Source organism: Elaeis guineensis, chromosome 6 (genome assembly GCF_000442705.2).
Source record: "Elaeis guineensis isolate ETL-2024a chromosome 6, EG11, whole genome shotgun sequence".
Taxonomy (NCBI): domain Eukaryota; kingdom Viridiplantae; phylum Streptophyta; class Magnoliopsida; order Arecales; family Arecaceae; genus Elaeis; species Elaeis guineensis.
Window position 1 is genome coordinate 21,965,587 of NC_025998.2, and position 21,104 is coordinate 21,986,690.

The window sequence follows — 21,104 nt, forward strand, 5'->3', positions numbered from 1 at the left end:
ACTCTTTTTTCTTCACCTTGGTTTTGTCCAATTAGATTTTTCAAATAAGATTTTAATGAGGCAGTATATCTTAAATAATTCATAAAGATGTTGTACTCTTTTTTTTTGGCTAAACTTTTTTTTACAAAAATTTTTCTCAGCAAAATTTTAATGAGGCACATTCTTCGTGAAAGGGTCATTTAAGAGGGAGTGTTATAAACGGTCATTAAAGTCCATATAGATGACCATTTAGGAATTAAAATAAAAAATATTATTTTTTTATAAATTAATGAAAAATATTATTTTTTTTCTAAATGAATGAAAAATATTATTTTTTTATAGATAAATAATTTTTTTTTATAATTTAGGTTAAAATTTATAAAAAGATGTTAAATGAAATGAGAATAATGATTACTATATGGAAAGATTCCTTCCTTTTCTTTTCTTCTCGTTCTCATTATGTTTTTTACTTTTTATTATATATTATATTATTTTATAATAAAAATATAATTATAAATTTTGAAAATTATTAAATGTACCTATATTTTTGAGTTATTCTCAATTTTTTTTATAATTTACTCAATATTTAAGAAAAAGTCACCATCATGGCACTGTCGTCCATCTTAGCTTGAAAAAAGGAAAAAGAAAAAAAGACAGAGGGAGGCAAAAACAAAGAAATAAAACGACGAAAGAAAACCACCCCCACCACCACCTTGGGGACCGTCGTCCCTGGTTCCCCAAAACCACTCTCACCTCAATCCCGTCTTCCGAGATAGCAAACGCCCGTTATCCCTCCCTTCCCAAATCCGTCTCCGACCTTGATCAAACACACGTGTAGTCCATCAGATTGGGCCCCAGGCGGGCCGATGGTTGGTGATGGCGAAGGCGTTCAGATGGGGGACGTGGGAGGAGCTGGTCTTGGGGGGCGCCGTGCTCCGCCATGTAGCCTTCGGCTGGGACGCCGTCGCTGCCGAGCTCCAGGCCCGTACCCCCATCTCTTCACCCCTCAGGTCATTTATTCCACCGCCACATCCCCTTCCTCGCCTTTTCCTCCCCAGTTTTTATGGGTGAAGATTTTGTTCGAAAAAATTATCACCTCCTTTCCGTGTCTCTAATTTCTTGCTTCGTCCTCTTTTGATAAAAGGTATCATTTAATTTGTAACTCTTTAAAAATGTGGATCATTCCACCAATTTTTCGATATCTATGTTTGACCCTAATGAACATTTTACCTTAGTTGGTGTACTACGCTTGCTATAATCAATAATTACCGCAACTGAATGACATTTCTCCTATAATAATTTAATTGGTTAGGAACAAGTCTACATTTGGGAAATTCCATAAAGGATTGAGCACATTCTAGTAAGTAGCTTCTCTGTGATGTTCACATTCTCATGAAATTGTGCTAAAATTCCTAGTTTACGTTGTAGGGGGGAGATTAGTGAATTGATGTGCAAGAATTAAAATGGAAAATATTCAGTTACAATAGTGACAAGTATGAACTAGTTACATTATTCATACAAGGATGGAACACATAACCATCTTGGACTTAATCAAATGAAACAAACACTCGATGCCCATGCTGGCATCGTCCTAATTGGCTACATCAATCTCTTTCTGATAATTGCCCTTTTAACCAGTGCAATACAGGAGGCCCACAATGAAATTGCTGTGCTTCTGTGAGAGCATTGCTACCTATCATCTCTCATAAATGAAGAAAGTCAATGAGCAACATAAGTGCTAGTAACATTTGGTGTTACGTTTTAATAGTGCCAAGCATAGTTCCTGCTAAATAAAACCCAGTTTACAGTGAGTGTTTTGTTTTCTTGTAATATCATTGTACTCTTTTTGGAGAGAGCTTTCTCATATTGGTTGCCATTAGTTATAAGACACTGATGTTCAGACAGACGAATGCACTGTCACGTCATATATCTCAAGAGTGGTTCTGTTATCCTTTTCATTGTCTTCTTGGAGGTTCTGGTTTAGTCTGTCCTGTCCCATGTAGGTTTACACTTTTTTTTTTAAAGAAATAGTTCAAACATTTAACCGATTTAATTCCAACAAAACTTTAGATCAATTATCAATAAGTATCTTATTTTCATGCACAAGGAATTTAACTTTCCAAAAACATGTATTTATGGGCATGTTAATGTGGTTGTATTTCATATATATGTAGCTAAGAGGGTGAGTTTTGGTGCAATAGTAAGGTTGCTTTACTGTGACCTAGAGGCCATAGGTTTGAATGTTAGTTTTCTTAACCACAATAATTAGATGAATGCAAACAGGGCGAGCGAGTACTAGCAAAAGAATATAGAAGTGGAAAGGAAGGCCCATCTTATTTTGATTGCTTTTGGTAGCTTGAAACTAAACCTGGAAAATTGTAGAAGGTCAATAGAAGTATAGGAAGTACATTCTAAGTCAATATAGTGAAGCCTGTAAATAGGTTAAATTCTTATTGAAGAAAAAACTCTTATTTATATTTATCTATGGATATAATAGATCTCTTTTTCTAATACATATATAATACATGAAAATAAGGTTTGCAAATCTCAGTATTAGGTATTGTACCAATATGTCACTAGTTTGGTAATGTATGGTATGCATCCTGCACTAAGATCATGCTAAACTTATTTATCTTACTTTTTATCATGCTACCACTCAAAATTGGGTGGTACGAGTTGGTATGGTATAGTATGCACTCCAATACATGGCGGTACTACTTGGTTTTGACTGGTAATCATTGCATGAAAATGCCCGGAAAAGAAGTGTCTATTGTTGAACTTAAGATGTGTACAACTGCATGAGAGGGAATGCTATAAGCATTGTAATATTGCTCGTTGGTCATTTTACATTATTTGGATTGTTCATCCAAATGGATCATTTGAGAGAGTTCAGCTTTATTATAACTGAGAATATTCATATTTTTTCCCAAAAAATGGATAATGATCACAAGTTCTTGCTTCTTATCAAAACTTTTGTTGCCAAAATTTTTTATTTCTATTTTAACTTGGATTTTTTATATACATATCCTTCTAAATATTGGAATTTGCATGGATACTCACCTAAAATTAATATTTGCATATATACCCTCATAAAACACTTATATTGCATGTATACCCTTCTTTTATTTTTTGTGCATATATACTCACGCCATCTAACGTCATAAAAAATATTAGCAGTTTAAAATTGAAATGATTGAAATATCTTTAATGGGTAGATAAGTAAAAAGAAACATTTATAAGGATATACATGCAAATAGCAATTTTGCGAGAGTATTCATACAATTTCATACATTTAGAAGGATATACATAAAAAACTCTAATTTTATTTTTGTCTATTTTAACTTGTTTGACACTCGGCTTAGTCTAATACTTTCTCCACAGAAAATATTGTTTAGGAAAAGATTGATTCGATGATTAGATAACAAAGAAGTGATGTTGTTCTAGTTTATTCTTCTTCATTTATAACAATCATTATATCTTATTGAATCAAGAACTTATAATATTTATTATTATAGATGCATATGTGAGAGCATGGATTAGAATATAGAAAGGGATTAGAATTTCTTGAAAGTACACAACAAGTTGCATTGATCAAGCTTCCTTGCTACTGTTGTGCTCATGTGTGGAAGAACAACATCAATCATTCCAAGCAAAGCCAGTGAAGGACTTCAAAACTCTTCAAACTTTCTAATAACCTCGCACCATGTGATAGAAGGCCACCCCTTACGTTGGGTACCTTAAGCCACTTTTTTTTGGAGCTTTGATTTTCCGAAAGAATAAAAGGACCTAGTATACGGGATCCATCTTGTTATAGTAATTTTAAATCAGCCACCTACCTGCACACGAGAAGTTTTCCAACTCTCAAAGATAAACATTGCAAATCTTGCACACTAAAAGATAACTATTACAAATTCCTCACAATGCATTCCTTTAATAATCTATAGAGCTAAAAGGTAGGACTTGACTATCTTCATGTAACAAAGGATACAATAAAGGGAGAACTTTGACGGCAATGAGAGAGACTTGTATTCCAATGGTGAGAACTCCAACGAAAAAGAGAGAGAGAGGTTGCGGATGGTAGAGAAGGTTGCTGATGGTTTTGGTTCTGGATGGAGTGAAAGAGAGGGATTGAGAGAGATTGAAAAATTTGCCAGAGGAGGTAGAGAGATTAGGGCAATCTTGAGCAGAAGAGAGATCACATGGAAGGAGGGGAAGTTCAATAGGTCGGGTAAGTTTCCAGTGAAATCCCTTAACCTAGTACTCGCTTTAGAGATTAAAAAGATAACTTTATAGTTTTAATCAATTTTTAATTTAAATAAATACAATTTTATCTAATGATATCAGCTGAACCATTATGTCAAGTTATGCAAAAAGTGTTTGTGAGGGTATGCATGCAAATATTAATTTTGGAAGGGTGTTCATACAAATTTCAATATTTAGGCGGATATTCATTCAAAAAATCTAAGGATTTTTTTGTATGTAAATATCCTCTTAAATATATGGAATTGTATGAATACCCTTGTCAAATTGCTATTTGCATGTATATCTTTATAAATGTTTCTTTCTGCATGTTTTTCTGTGAAGGGTATTTCAATCATTTCAATTTAAATTGTTACTTTTTTAACGGCGTTAGATGGCATAGGTACATACGCAAAAAAAAAAAAAAAAAAAAAAAGAAGAAGAAGAAAAAAGAAGGAAAAGGAGGGTATATATGCGAAATAAGTGTTTTATGAGGTAATACATGCAAATATTATTTTTTGGAGGGTGTTCACGCATATTCCAATATTTAGGATGGTACATATGCAAAAAAACCTTCTAATTTCTTCATTTTTTATTGTTTCATTTTTCGGTGCTTGGTTTGAAGAACTATGGAAGCGAAGAGTTGCTGAACTAAAAAGAGAGTTGGAAAAGTTGAATGACTCCATCTGGTTGGTGTAGAACTCTTATCCATGCGAACATATGCAGAGCCTGCCATCAGATGTTTGCAAGCCTTAATATATGTCTTTCTAGCTATATATTGCCTATTCATATGTCTAAATCTAGCAATTGCTATGCCACATCCCTGTAATGGAGCTGATACATTATTGATTCTTATTGATGATGCTATGAAATCTAATTGCATGTGTTGGAAATACTTAGTTGGAATAAAGAACATGTGTGAAATCAGTAATATATATTATCTGATATCTGTATTTTAACTTTTTAAGTACCTTCTTGGCTGTCAAAGATGTGCACTTATATCATTATATTTCAGTTTGGTTAAATGATTTGGTTCTTGAAATCTTCTATGCAATAAGGCACAAGATGATTAAAGATGGAAAAAGTAAAACGGAAGAAGACTATGTTTCAATAGTTAAATGATATCATTTAACGACAAACCTTTCCATTCTTCTATTTACTCTTTTAAATCTTTAATGCAAGTGCAATACCTTATTGGATTTGATGGCATTAACTATGTGCTATGAGTGTTTTTGTTCTTCATTTCATCGTGCACAAAAATTATTCTCATGTATAGCAATGATTTGTAAACAATTTCAAACAGGTCTTTGCAATCCAAACTTGAGAGCCTTAGTGCTGAGGGACGAAGTGACTAATTTTGAGTATGATACCAGCTGGACAGAGTCACCCTTACCCACTGAAAATGCAGGTGATATTGATTCTTCCATCAAGGATGTGTCCAAAGATGGATCATCTGCTGGTAGTTTTACTCTGGAGACAGGCAGAGATTGGTCATCAGGATTCCAGATCTTAACATCAGTTTCATGTCAAGAGAATGATTTGAAGATGGAATTTGCTGTGGACTCCAGAAAGGACAAAGCTAGGATTAGAAACTTGGAGACTGGGCTTGGAATCTTCAAAAAGAAAAGGGGAAATAGGGTGAGAAGGGGCTTTACCATACTCAAAGAAGGGAGAGTGGGAAGCAGTGATACGGTGAGTTCGGCTGCATACATTGATAGAGAGGGGTCATCTCAAGGTCTTAAGCAAGATGTTCTACCCTTACATGAGGGATCTGGTGCATGTGCAAGAGGTGAAGATACCAATGTTGATCTCACAGGAATTATGAACTCAATTATGGAGCACAAGGGTGTTTCAATCTTTCGTCGCTGGCTTGAAAGCCAGGTAAGGTGGCAGGGGTTATTATATAAAGCTTGTTTTAATAGTTTAACTCCAGAAATTATCAGGTTTGTCATGTTTATTGTCCAATGGATGGAGCAGTTTTCCTTGTTAGGATTTTTTTTTTGCCTTTTTAAAAAAAAAACATGCCGAGATTTTCTTTGGATCTGGATGAGCCAAATGCTTGGAATTCCTGAATAATAGATGGTTAAAGTGATAACAATGACTAGTTTTTGAAAATAGTTTTTGGTATTGAACCTTTCATTTCATGGGAGCTCTATGTTTTGCCATCTTTTGCAATATCCATTTTTAGTCCTAGGATCACTCCAGAAACCTTCATGTCTCGCTCCCAGTAGTCTTCTGTTAATTTCATCTTTTACAGAAGAGAGCCAGATACAAGAAAATGATCCGCCAAGATGTTGACTTCCGGACCATAAGCTCAAGGATTAGCGGTGGCTCAGTCTCTTCAGCCAAGGAGCTGTATAGAGACTTGCTTCTACTCTCCAACAATGCTGTTGTCTTCTATCCAAAGAACTCACCAGAGCACAAATCTGCACTAAACCTTCGAGATCTTGTGAGCAAAGCACTACAGCAGAGTGCTAAAAATCCTGCTCAGTGTTTGGGTGACCATGGTGTTACACATCCTGTTCTGATGGGCAAATCAAAAAGATTTCAAAGCATGCATCTATGCAATCTCAACACCAAGGGAAATTCAGTGGTTTCTGGTGGAGGAGCTGGAACCCCGAAAATGGAGAATGGCAAGAAAGATTCTCATGCAGATGTACCAGAAGGGACTGTGGCTAGGAAGAGAAGTATTGGCGGAGCAGTGATGGGTGGCCGAAGAAGTGGCAGGAGAGGACATGAGAGCAATAACAAAGGATGGAAAAGAGCTCAAAGAAGGTGATATTGTTGGGGGGCAGGATACTTTTGTTTTTTTGGGTTCCTTCAAAGGGGTTTTCTAACGTATTCCTTTTTACTTCTGTCAAAGAATTTGCGAATTCCTTTCGTTGTTTTGGATCTAACTGGCAAATTGTATAGTCTAACCATATGGTGAAGAAGGAACTGATGTTTCTCTTGTTTACAAGGTAAGCTAATTGAAATAGATATATGGTAATTCATCTTCCCAAGATGTTATACAAGCTTTGCCTTTGCATGTAAAACTTCCCTTATTTTTCTCACCTTAAAGATGTTACCAATTCATTGTGTTGCCATGCAACTACAAGACAATAGTTTCTCCCAATTGCTGAGGTCGGGTCATGGTACCCATCATATTGCCACTGAAGCTGCTTTCACACTGCTCCACGCATAGGCAGGTTCTCTTATATATGTGTGTGTGTGTGTGTGTACCCGGTGTGGAGGATCTGTTAACGCATAACTTCTTGCATTTTATTGTGGAAGTATATTACATTACATAAACATGGCTCTGCTATACTTGAGGAAGCATGTCCCTTTTTGGCTCTCTAGGGCTTGTAAACTCAAGATATAATCAAGGTATGTAGTGTGAGTTGTAGCATTAATCTATCTGTTTTATTCCAGATGGACGTTTGTGGAGCTCTTGGAGACCTCTTCAGCAAGCAGCCTACCTCCTCTTTGCCATAATTGCTTTGTTACTGTTAATGCATTCTTTTCTACAGATCTTTGAAGTCACAATCCCCATCCTTGAGCAGGAATTTTAAGACACTACCTGAGAGATGAAACAGGACGCTTGTATATTTGCCAGGGAAGTCTGTTGTTGCATGGACTCCTGCATAGTGAAAACTGAGAAGCTGAATGCTGGTCAGGAGCCGTTCAGGAGAGCCCAATATGAATGCAAGAAATACTCCATGCACTTTGAAGTATTTCCCTTGGCCTAATGTTTTCTTGGTTTGTGCTCCATTGATGTTTATGATATCTTGTTGCCTTTTTGTTTAATATTCATTTTAAGTTGATATGGAGAGGATGCTATCAACGTAGACAATAGCCAAGCATGAAGGGGAATAATCGTCTTCATTGGAGAGTTAAAAAAAAAGAAAAAAGGGGAAATATGGGAGTGTCTCAGCTACCTGCTGAGATCAATGCACTGTTGTAATGAGACTAATGTCATTGTCAACTCAACTTTCTTGTTCACATGATTTGTACTCAGATTGTTGGAGTAAATACAGAGATCATGCCCACAGCTATCTATCCTTGTTCTCATTGATACATGTAGCGAATTTTTTCAATCATAATTCACTGATGTAGTTACATGATGTTAAGCTGAAGCTCAAGTGTTTATTTCTGATAGAGCTGCATTTTCTTCTATTGGTGTCATTGTATTCATTTATATGGTGTGTGGAAGAAGGTTACGGTACTTTTGTTGGTTATTTAGGACATAAACGGACCTCAGGCTTAAAGCCTTTGGAGGACTGCTGGGTTATGGCCTCAAAGCAACCGTAATTATTCTTGTATTTTTTAGTAGTAAGTATCAACTACAACTTTTATCCTAGGATGCTTCTCTATCCAATCCTGGAAGTTGGTGTAAAACTAGCTGATATCTGAACTCAGAAAAAGAAAAAAAAATATTAGCTGATATTATCTCAACTCAGATTGTGCTTTTCCTGTTTAATGCTTTTCTACTATCTAGCATATATTTATTTCCTTCTCATGACCGTGACTTAGGGAAGGCAGGAATCCAACATGTATACTTTGGTGCTATACCTGGAGAGAGAATTGATCTTCTAGTGCAGCCAACGTTTTTTTTTTTTGCCTGGAAAGATATTGGCAATTTTGTCTGTTTGCAAGCGTAGTTTTCTATCTGCCAAATCTTTTAGAAGAGAGGATAACTTCTATTCCACGCTATTCTCTATTCAGAGGTTCACAACCTTATTTATTATAAGTTGAATTTGAGATCTCCAGCCAGGAGAGCTTAGAATTTCTGATCACTACAAAAATATGAAGCATTGGACTGTTGAACATGACTACAATTGTGCATGCTAATGTCACATTTCGGTCAAAAACATCATTCTCAAGGGCGGCAAGACAAATTATTATTATTATTATTTTTTTGGATAAAAGGATCACGAGAGGGTGTTGAAGCGATAAATAATCTTTGGTACGATCCATGGAAAAGAATTAAAGAGAAGCTGCCTCAACTTATGGAACGTATGGAACGTTTAAGATAATGTTTGTAGGATTGGATTTGGCACGAAATTCTCATTAAGGTAGTGATTTGTGAGATGTTTACTTATTTTTAAAAAAATATCGAAAATTATGAGTGTTAGTTTAGTAAAATTTTTTCAATTTAAAACTCATTTGGTTCCTGAAAAGCGAGAATGAAAGTATGATCAACTGAAAAATAAAAAAATATTTAATATGATAAAAAAATAATTAGAAATTGGATAATTTTTTTTTTCCAAATGTAACTTAAACTTTCAAACAGAATGAGATAGGTTTTTTTATTAAGAATATAATAGATGTTTTAATTTTTTTTAAAAATAGAAGTTCAACCAAATGTAAATTACTATAGAATATACTATTTTTTTATTATCAATCAAAATCAAATATATAAAAATTATTTTTCAAGATATTATATACTAAGTATCAATTTTTTAAGAAAAATATTTTTGTGGAAAAATTTTAAATATGACCTACTTTTTTTGAGTTTCACACACACACACGCGAGTGCTCTTTTCACAGTAAGAAACGCTTTACGAGAAATAAAGCTATTAATCATTTTGATTGAACATTTCTATTTTGGCTTAAGAAGGAATAAGCATAAAGTGTTACAAAACTGTTGTTTCTTTAATTGACTTGTTCTCATTGGGAGATTAAAAGCTTAATATATGGTTGTTGTCCTTGTCTATTCCAATTTACTCCACAACGAAGTAAGGTATTCATAGTTGAAGAGATCACGAGTGCAGAGCAAATGAAAAGTCCTTTGCATAAGATTTGCATTCCAAATAGACCTCTAGTAAATCAAAACTAGAGGGGTTTACTTTATATCTATGGTACGAACTCTCTCTTTTCTTTATTTGCATAGGTCTTATAGTAACTATTATATGATTCAATAATTTTTATTATAAAAAAAATAAATCATTTTTTCGCATGAAGGATAGAACCCGAACCCTAATTACAGTTGCCATGTCATGTTGGAAATAGTAGGATTTTCGGTATCATGGGCGTTTATTATGGATTCGAGGTTCCAAAGCTTTAATAGACCGTGCAGCATGGTACATAAACGCGTTATTTTTCGATGTGATTTTTTCGAATTTACCGCTCCACGCGTTTGTACCCTTTCCGACTTAACCCGGTTTCAGAGCGCCGGAGGGCTCGCGACGTCGAAGAGCGTATTATTTTAGACAGTTAGACACCCCGAAAGATAAAGAAAGGAACAAAGGGTTAAGGCGGTTGGTTTGCACATGGAACCACTTTGCACGCGCGTGCGGTGGTTTCCTCCGAGAGACAGGAGGAGAGAGAAAAAGAGCCTCGTCCCCAACAAGCTCCACTTATTTACCAAGCCGAATCTAATTAAGAAAAGTCGGCCCACAAAGTTCCCCGGTAAACCCTCATCCCCACCACTACCGGTTCCTTCTTCGTTCTTTTACTCTCTATATTTATTTCCTCTCTCCTCACTCTCCGCGGGATCTCCAGATCTTCGTATTTCTTCCTTCCTCGGAAGAGATCGATCCCTTCGCGTGGTAGGAGGGGGACAATCCCATGGCGGGCCGTTACGATAGCAACCCTTTCGACGAGGAGGAGGTCAATCCCTTCGCGGTGAGTCCCTTCTCTATTCTCGATTCCACTTCTCTTGCTCGATCTGTTTGCTTTTGCCCAATTAGTTTCGGTTTTAAGTTGTAGATCTAAGAAGGTTCTATTAAGTTAGCGCTTTGCTGACCGGATCTGGAGAAGAACTTACTGCAGAGATTGGAGGACTTTGGAGGATCTGGACTCGAGGGTTTTGGCCTGTTCGATACGCCTGATTTCGGGTTTTTATGGAACCTTAGGTGTAATTTCTGCGTGGATTGTGCTAGATCTGATTCTACGAAGTTGTTTGTCCTTGGACTAAGATAGATATTTGGCGTCCTTCCTTCCTTTCGGGTGTTTTTCGTTGGGTAAATGTTCGCGTGGTTAATTTTGAACCTCTGTGACTTGGGGTTTTCGACGGCAGGGTTTGTCCTACCGAGCAGAAAGCATAGCAGCTGCAGTGCTTTGATCGATAAATATTGGTTGCCCGGGGCAAAACGTCAAGAAGTAAGATTATCAATGTCTAGGAGAGTGCAATTGGGATGAGTGTTAGGCTATTGTATTTGGGTTTTAATTCTGGATCCATGGATACAAGAGCATTTGAGCATGCCAAGCAGTGGCAATTCCCATCTGTATGTTTCAAACTCATAGAAACAAAAATAGCGGTGCCAGATATGCAGATCGCACTATAAGCATCTTTCAGATGTCATCATTCTGTGACTTTGTCAGGTTAAAGAAAGCACTATTTAGTATCAACTATTACGTTTGGACAAAGATATTCTGATCTTAATTTACCCCTAAAGGAATTCTTCTGGGCTGGGGTCCGCAGTATATGCTGGAAAATTAATGACATTAGCAGTTCGGTTGCTCTTTCATAAAGTTGTTTAAGTATGATTTTTCCCCCATTGCAAGTCATGGTTTTGAATAAAAGTAATGGAATAGTTAGTCTTTTCTTTCCCCCATCCTCTGGTCCGTAGTTGGATTTTTCCTCCTCCTTCCATATGACCAGAGGATGAACAAATTGGTGAAAGTTGGAAGCTGAGAAGGGAGGGTACCCAAAGAAAGCTGATAGGACATGTGCATTTCTGTTCTCCTAAACATCTCTCACAATGTGCATTTGGACATCCTGATTCATACGTTTAGAGGAAACTTGTATTTGCTCGTGACACCTGAACTTCTGCACGTGTGACTTATCAATGCTGGACGCTTGATGCATAGATGCTAACAATGTTTATAGATCTGATAATTGGTGGTCCACTTTAGCCTTCTTTGTTTCTATTATGTTTATGTTCCCTAGAGAATATTTATGATGTATGTTCAATATACATTGTGTGGATATGTGCTGTTGGTGCCTTAACCCTCCAGGACTGATGATTGGTTATTTTGTGTACTACAAGATACCAATCTGCACCAGAAAGCAAAACTGTAATCTGCAGCATTGAGTTATACTGTAGTAGCTAAGCAGATCTAGAAAGTTTTTAAATATTTGAAATAGAAATAATTTAGTAAAGGAAACTAGAAAATAAGAAAAAACTAACACAAGGTGGAAGAGGAGGAGAACAGGTGCAGGGATCCATATCCAGGGCTTAGGCTTATCCACACCATTTGGGAACCTGTATCACATCTCATTCATGCACAACTGAGTGCAGTAAACCTTAAGTGAGGCAGTCAGGGTCTGGATTGCATATACACTGCCTTTTTAAAACATTGCTCAAAAGCAAGAACTTACATTGGCTGGTTGTCTTCATAATAATCTTCAAATGCAACAAAATCACTATATATATGTGGAAGTAAAACATGTGTAGCACTGTGGTATGTACTGGTGTGATAAATGAAGCCATTGTGCAAGTTGCCCATGCAGTGTAGAAGAATCAGGTGGGCACAAAAAAAAGTTGGTGAAAGTTTTAGCGTTCTTCAGATGAGACAACATGGTATGAAATTCTGTACTGGAACATCTTGCCATTGGATAATGACAAACTAGAATTTGGGTTTGATGTGCTTTTAGAGTGTTTCTTCTGAGAGAACTAGCTGTCAGATTCCTGAAAGGAAATGCAACAAGATTAATAACTAACTGACTACCCTACATCACTTCTCTAGGGAAGGCTTTATGAGTAATGTTGCATAATTTCTTTTCTTTTGTGGTTATATTTTTCCTTTCTAGCTTCATCAAGCAAGATGGTAACCGATAGTAATTATTTATAAGAATTAATTCGTTCTTCAAAGTGGGATCATTTAAGGTTATAAGGACATTAGGTGTAATTTGAAGGGAAAACAATTGGAATTTGTAGAATGTGTAATGTAATGAATTCTATCTACTTGCATTTTTCTCATGAAGAGTTCCGGTCTGTACTAATAAAGTATGAATATTTAATTTGTTGAAATATATTTGACAGCATTTGGGCCTTTTTTGTTATGTGTGTCAGGACCCAGCAGTTCGTGGTAAAGCAGCTGGACAATCAAATTATGGTGGAGGTCCATTCTACACAACAGTAAGTTTGTCATAACCATCTGCCCTGTATCACCCTTTTGATTGAATGAGAAAATGCAGAAGTCTCTTAGCATGCATGAACCTGTCAACCCAGCACCCAGGAAGTGTTCCTCCGGCTTCAAATTCCAGGCTCTCACCACTTCCTCCAGAACCTGCTGATTTCTACAGTGATCGCAGTGCAACAGTTGACATTCCTCTTGATACATCAACAAAGGTAAGTGGAAATTTTAGGTCAAGACTAAGAATTGGTCTATTTACAGATACATGTTAGATCCATCATGCTAAGCATGGTACCTTAACAATTGAGAAGGTTGGCTAGGCACTTGATCAACCATTCTTGTATACAGCATTTGGTTCTATAATCATGGCATCAGCAACTCAAATTTATGTGTGTATATATTTTATGTGCTAGTGGGCTTTTGGAGTTTATCATATGTTTCCTTTCTATTTTCATGTAGGATCTAAAGAAAAAGGAAAAGGAACTTCAAGCCAAGGAGGCCGAGTTAAATAAGAGAGAAAAGGTAAATTCCAACTTAAATTCTGATAAGCTAAAGTGTTGCTGATGACATTGAAACTCCATTTAAGCTCTATCCTGTATGTAGTTCTGTTGTGCCTCTTAATTTTTTCTTTTGTGTTGCAAACAGAAGACAAGGCATTTGCATGTAATCTATAAACAATACCATTTTTTCTAATTTGTCGCTCTTAATGAATTATATATACTTCATGCAACCCTAGAAGAAGTGCAAAGGCTGTATTCCTTGATGAATCTTATATTGAAGCTTCTATTATCTAGGTAGTTTTAGGGTTGATAAGGTGATATAAGCCTCATTGGCTTTGAGTTAAAAAACTGATTGACAATACATGTTTGAAGATGAAAAAATAGGGATTTTCATTAACAGAAAATATTTGAAATATGGTGGTGTTTGTAGATACGTTTTACTTGTTTATTAAGTATCTTGAAATAAATGTACTAGTTAGTACATTTTCCATTCAACATATTTGCAATGGAGTAAGTAAATTATAAAATCCATGAGAAAGTCTAAGCAAATATACATGATGTTAACCTCAGCTGCTGCCAAAAGCAGTCTTGATTTTAATCATTTGTCTCTTTATACAGTCTATGAGAATGTCTGAAGACTCTGAACCTTCTTTTGATATATTCCTGTGAGGGTTAAGATGTTTTTGTGTGAGAAACATCTCAAACTTTCAAGTTCTTCAACTTCCCTCGAAACTTTTAATGTATGGAAAGCAGTAAATCAAGTGATTTGGATTGTTGATAGATCTTACATTGGCAGAACTATAGAACTCTGCTGATTTCTTTTTAATTCTTTCACTGCTATGTAAAGTTGGTTGAGGAAAAGTAGAAAACTATATTATGTCAATCTAAAACATAGTTGTCACTGAATTTGTGAAGTCTGTTGTAGGAATGTGGACAACTGAATAATGTCATTCCAAAACATTGTTATTACTGAATTTCAGCAAAATGGTAAGTTATTGTGTATTGAAATTATTTCACTTGTTTATATATGTATTTCTATAAAATGAACCTTACTCTACATATATAGTCATGATATTGTTGAATTCTGCCCTTGTATGATTTCTTCTAAGGGCAAACAGGTAATTGAAGTATATTTTTTTTTTCCGCATGATATAAGCAGGTTGCGTAGATGATTATACATGTCAAGTTGTATGTGTATGGAAGAAGAATTGAAAGAAGATTTGTTTCTTTGTTTTATTATTTGCATCTGCTGGATTAAATTGCTGGTCTGCATGATGTCTAGAATGTTTTCTGTCAATAAGAGAGAACCATTATGCTCATCATTTTATCAATTTGTACCATGTAGGAACTAAAACGGCGGGAAGAGGCTGCAGCGCGGGGTAATATTTTATTGTTTTCTTAACTAATGTGGTAGACTGATATGGATCATTTTTGTGTATCTTATTCGGCTATTCCCCCTTTTTTATTTGATCAGTAAAATTCTTTTGGTTATTGAGAAGCTAAAGTAGATTGATTCTCATGGTAGCCAAAGTGACTTATTTCTTCTGTTCTTGCAGCTGGCATTGTTATCGAGGAGAAAAACTGGCCACCTTTCTTTCCCATTATTCATCATGATATTGCAAATGAGATACCCATCCACCTGCAGAGACTGCAGTATTTTGCATTTGCATCATTGTTAGGTAATATTTCATTCATGGATTATATCCTTTCTTATGTTTCTTTTTTTTCTTTTCCTTTTCTTGGAGGGCAGAGGGGAATGTTGAGACTACCTGCTTGGTTTACTTAATAAAAAAAAAGTTGAACTTTAATTTTATTTTTTTTGGTATTGTCATATGCCTCTGAAACTTTGGTCTGGAAGGGTGGAAACTTCTAGTTAATCATCCTGGCATGAAGTTAATTTTTATATTCTGATCTTTATGAAGCAATTCTGAAGCCCATGTGCAGTGCTAAGTTGCATATTGAGCTTGTTACACTGCTAGAACTACCATATAAATCTTTTATGGCATGTTCGGTGTTGCCTTAAAAAAAAAAATAGTAGTTTTGTAACTTTTAAAGTGAAAATGTGCATTGTAGAAAAATGTGTTTGGTAACAGCATCTGTACATTGCTTGTACAAGAAGAAAAAGTGAAAAACATTGCTTTTAGGAGGAGCTAGAAAACCAAGTTTCTAGCTTCTCCTTTTGTGAGAAGAACCTTTTAAAAAAGGATGAGCAACACCAAACGTGTCCTTAGAAGCATCACTCATCACTTCTTATATTCTTCTTGGCCATAGATCTTGTTGTTCAATAAGTCAATTTGTTGGTGATATGAGCATCCAAGATTCCATCAAAAAATAAAGGGCATCAAAGATGTCTAATTTTTTATTTATACCCATGCTTCAGATTGAGGGATTGGGTGGGTTTGGATCTTCAGATATTCACAGATGGAGCAAGGTGGCTGGTGCAGAGTGTGGTTGGGGTGCTTTTCAGGGATTTGGTTAGGTCAACATGGAGAAGATAGAGAGGAAAGTAGATAATGAGGAATAGATAACTGGTGTTATGGTTTTATATGCAAAATTCAGTTAAGGCAAATAAAATGATTTTTAGCATACTTTTATGAATGAAAATTTTAAATAGTTCCAAATGATGCATGATATGCATAACCTGGACGTAATGATATTCAACTTTGGAATGAAAATATTTGCTACTTGTATGTTGTGCAGGATTGACTATCTGCCTTTTTTGGAATATTATAGCAGTTACAACAGCTTGGATTAAGGGGCAAGGTATGTTTGAAGAGTTTGGCCATGGCCATTATGTGTCTGATGAATTACCTGCTGCAATGTGGAGAGGATGTCATTATTATTAAAAGAAGCTAATTTTGGTTGTGTAATTTCTAGGTGTAAAGATCTGGTTGCTTGCCATCATCTACTTTATCTCTGGTGTCCCAGGAGCATATGTTTTATGGTATCGGCCCCTTTATCGTGCCATGAGGTATTATCCTTTTGTAATGCCAGTTTCAGAAGTTTTTAACCTTTCATGTGATGTATCAAGACTTCTTAGATATTATAGATTTATGAACATCTATGCTCACATGGCATTTACACATCTTATAGGACTGATAGTGCTTTGAGGTTTGGATGGTTTTTCCTGTTTTACCTGGTAAGTTTTTCTTTGCTTTATTGTATTGTAAAGTGGTCCTGATTTCTCATGTGTTCATTAGTAAAAGCTTAGTGTAGATGCCTTACTTATTGTTCCTTTAATTTGCAACAGCTTCACATAGGTTTCTGCATCTTTTCAGCTGTGGCTCCTCCAATTATATTCAAGGGGAAATCTTTGACGTAAGTTCCTCTAATTGCTAATGCTTGGAGAAAAAAAAAAGTGAAAGTATTTTTAATTGGAAGTTTGGAACTATAATCAAATTCTTGTTGCTACAATTCTTCTCCTTTAATATATTATAGTTATGACATGTTCAGATAATTGGGCAAATTATGTTAGCTCACTCAAAACACTGGAATTCATACTTTACAGTCTCACTTCAGATTACGCCCCTTGTGTTCTGTAAGTTTTACTTATCTTAGGCAAATGATTATGGAAATTGAGAGAATACATGGTTGACAACAATCAATGAGACATGGAATATGATTGTTGAATTTGTACTTGAAATGAGAGTTCTATCAATCTAATATGTATGTGTAAAGCAAATTCTCATGACCAACCATCAGATTTTCAATGCACTCTCACATGGTCTTGAATGAGAAAGAAAACCTGAATGCTCTTGATGCTATAGATTTCTATCTCATGTGCATGCCAATAGGAACTTTTCATGAGATCATAAATTGATCTTGCATGAAATGATAACGTAAGTTTTCTCATAGTGAGATTGTTAACTAACTGAGGCGTCATTGGACTGCTAATGAAGTCAGGTTCTTTGGCTTCCAATATTCAACCAAAATAGAGAGATGGGTGGACTCCATCAGTAGCTGTGCAATAACAGCCATTTATGGAATGTTTGCATGCATTGAAGCTTCTCAGTGCTCATAAATTAATGAAATGACTTGGTTGCTGACATTGCTTGGCACAAAGAGGATCACCTGGGTGGTACTGGCTAATTTTAATGGAAGAGATAAATCTGTCAGTGGATGTTAGAAATGAAGTTTGATAATTAAACGGTGAAGGTATATGAGTGTTGAAGTGCGAAGAAATCTAAGTTCTTATAACAGCGATATGTGAAGGGTTGGACTAACATGGTAGTATCGGTTATTGAATTATTCACTGAATTAAAGGTTTTTAAGTGGGTCAAAGCATTCCTAGTTCGAAAGATCAAACCGTACATCCCAGATGACTTACAGTGATCTGCCGATGAAAGCCTAATTGTCTTTAGAGAAGGGTAATAACATATTTGGGTCCGTCGACATTGAAAGTTTGATTTGATAGGTAAAGAATTTTGGTATCTACTTTCACTGTTTTGGAAGGGATTTGGTTGGAAGAGAAGTCATGACGTTTTCATGAGTGAGAGGAATCATGGGATTTGCAGGGTACAGAACTTTGCACTTTTCTTAGCATGGATTTGTGCGTTCAGGGATGATCAGATTCACTGTTACCATCTTATCAATGGGATTTTGATGCTTGGGCCGGGCAAGCTTGATTTATAGTAGCTTTTCTGGCAACCTTGGACCTTCATGTGTCGGTCATCCAAGTACTACAGCATATGGGTTCCCAGCCTTTGCTTCGTCAGAAATTGAACAAAACAATACTCTGCAGAAAATGAAAGTGATTCCTACAGAGGATTGGCTTGCTTTGACATCTGGTGGTTTTGGACACAATTAAAAAAAAAATAGTTGACAAATTTTGAACAAGTCAAAATTACATTATTTTTCATTAAATGTTTAAGATTTGTAACTGTTTCCAAGTTTCCAACCTTTGAGAGAGAAGTTTGACTGTCACCAACACTTGTATATAGACTCATTGAAGAAGTGCATTGTCAATTTCTGTGTGTTGCTAATTCATTCTTCTTTTTGTTTTTTTTTTGTCTCCTATTACAGAGGTATTTTACCTGCAGTAGATCTTATCAGCGGACATGCCTTGGTTGGGGTAAGTGAAGGTTATATATGAAATATGCATAGAATCAACTATGTTACATGTGCTAGAAGAACATCTTCATCTAGACTCTAGATAATTTGCAATACTACTAAAATAGTACTATGTAATATTGCGGACCATCATAGCTTTATAAGCTATCGTTCTTGCCAAATTTCTGATCTGTTAATGTAAATTATAGGGGTTACCACTGCCAGCTACATAGGCAGGAAGAATTTGCTCGTCCCACCTAGCACAAACAGTTACTTTCTGACCATAGGTCTGTTGCCACAGCATGCTACTGCATAGGGCATGCTGGGCTTCTAAATATCCTTATGTGTTGTTGGCAACTTGATGTTGCAATTGATAAAATTCAACCGCGAAATGTTGCACACATGCTCATGTAAATGTGGACATGCGCATGGTGCAGAGATTAGCCAAGGAAAACTCCTGTTGCATTTCTTTCAGTTCTCCTGAATACTTAAATCTCATCTAACTTCATACTTCTTGTTGTATCTAACTTTATACTGTTTTACCTGTAGATCTTCTACTTTATTGGATTCGGGTTGTTCTGTGTCGAATCGCTGCTCAGCATTTGGGTCATTCAGGTCTTTTTTCATGCTCATATATACAAAATTGATTACTAGTTGCACTATTTACTTTTGCTTGTTGAATCTATTATTCTAAGTTTTAAATATCAGTACCGCACCCTGTGCTGGTTGCCGCCGGTACGGTACGGTACTATACCATACCATGCCGGTATGTACCGACAATAAAAAAATCCACCTAACGGCCAAAAAAAAAAAAAAAAATCAAGCTGTACCTGTGCCGTACCAGCTCGTACCATATGGTTCGGGTCTGTACCGAACCGATCGGTACGGTCCAATTCAGGCTATTTTTCAAAAAACCGGCCTGAACCGTACCAGTTCTCTGCCGGTATGGTACGGTACGGGGTGTATCGATCAATTCGAACTGGTACGGAATACCATGCTATTATTTATTACTTTGGCTGGCCAAAAAAAAAAATCTAAATTAAAACATCGCTTAAAATTTGGTCTAAAGAAAATTGTGTTGATTTCACACTAGCATTTATCATGTGAAGATGGAGCTATTATTAATTAGGCTAACATATTTGAATAAGAAAAGAGATTTTATGTCAGTTTTTCAATATATCCTCATGATTTTCATTTTCATTCTTCTTGCAGCAAGTATACATGTACTTCCGAGGGAGTGGAAAAGCAGCAGAGATGAAGCATGAGGCAGCGCGTGGTGCCATGAGGGCAGCAATATGATGCACATACTTCACATCCTAGGTTCCAAGGGTACTCTTAAAGTGGAAGATCGGTTATACCATCAAACAGGCAGATAGCAAACCCATCCGTATGTTGGTTGCTTGATTTCTTCTCAGCCATTTATATATTTTGAGAATTTTATTGGTTGCCTGACCCCAATATGAACTAGAATGTACTTGTTGTATTTTTCATATTTTACCGGGGAGAGTGTACAGCTTCTTTGAAGCATTACTTCCTGCTTGTGTTTTACGTAGCTCTTTGTTTGTGCAGTTGTGCTAGAGAAAACAGCGTTTAGTGGTTACAGTTTATAATACAGTATTGAATCCCTCATTCATACTATATAGATTTTGCTGATAATTTGTCTTCAACATGGCGGTGCCTGCTTTAGCATCGAAGGATGATGTTTCATGACTTGATTCTTTCAACAGAAATGATTTCTGGTTCCCCCATTTGTTTATAATAATTTATTATGCTTTAGTCAAAATATGAAGCCACAAATGATGGTATGTTCTTGATACTCTTGTTGCTGCATCTTGCCATTGCTGCGTTGATTGCTGGGAAGTTGGTTGCTTGCTTGGTTTCACTTGCAACGTGTACTCAGCATGGTTGAGAGACGGTAGGTTTTGTTTCCCTTGATATTGAGGGCATTATGGTTTTGTATGATGATGCTGATCACATAGCTCACAAGTTTCACAACACACCATTAGATAATTTTCTGCTCCTATGATCCACATCTTCAAATGAACATCATCAGATAGAATACAACTTTTGGAATCTCGCATCGTTTACGACATCTACAAACGGTAATTTGAACGAATGGTTTTGAAAGATCAGAAAACTAATTTTCTTTGTTGCTCGGCTATCAGCTGCTAGTATGATTAGAGATAGGGATGATAATTTGAGTTGATCCGTTGGGTTCATATTCAATTTGATCCGAATGAAATGGATTTTATTTGATCTGATTGAAATTTGAGT

The 21,104-nt window shown here is 36.0% G+C and overlaps 1 protein-coding gene and 1 non-coding gene across 3 annotated transcripts; both read left to right on the forward strand.

Annotated features, from left to right (window-relative positions):
• Window positions 1-633: 633 nt before the first annotated feature.
• On the forward strand, window positions 634-7,222 carry LOC105032754 (uncharacterized). The gene is made up of 5 exons (XR_012142261.1): window positions 634-1,036; window positions 3,975-4,207; window positions 4,844-4,907; window positions 5,522-6,099; window positions 6,476-7,222. It is a non-coding gene; the product is annotated as an uncharacterized protein (transcript).
• Window positions 7,223-10,468: 3,246 nt separating this feature from the next.
• LOC105032753 (secretory carrier-associated membrane protein 1) lies at window positions 10,469-20,468 on the forward strand. Of its 2 annotated transcripts, XM_010907300.4 has the most exons (14): window positions 10,469-10,608; window positions 10,702-10,824; window positions 13,218-13,283; window positions 13,377-13,496; window positions 13,741-13,803; window positions 15,127-15,160; window positions 15,338-15,460; window positions 16,482-16,544; window positions 16,659-16,752; window positions 16,875-16,920; window positions 17,032-17,099; window positions 18,804-18,852; window positions 19,380-19,445; window positions 20,043-20,468. In XM_010907300.4, exons 2-14 carry the CDS (start codon window positions 10,768-10,770, stop codon window positions 20,127-20,129), a joined length of 936 nt encoding a protein of 311 aa, XP_010905602.1. In that variant the 5' UTR covers window positions 10,469-10,608; window positions 10,702-10,767; the 3' UTR covers window positions 20,130-20,468. The 2 variants fall into 2 exon arrangements, with proteins under 2 accessions (XP_010905602.1, XP_073115436.1); XM_073259335.1 differs by having other exon boundaries at window positions 10,591-10,824.
• Window positions 20,469-21,104: the final 636 nt, after the last annotated feature.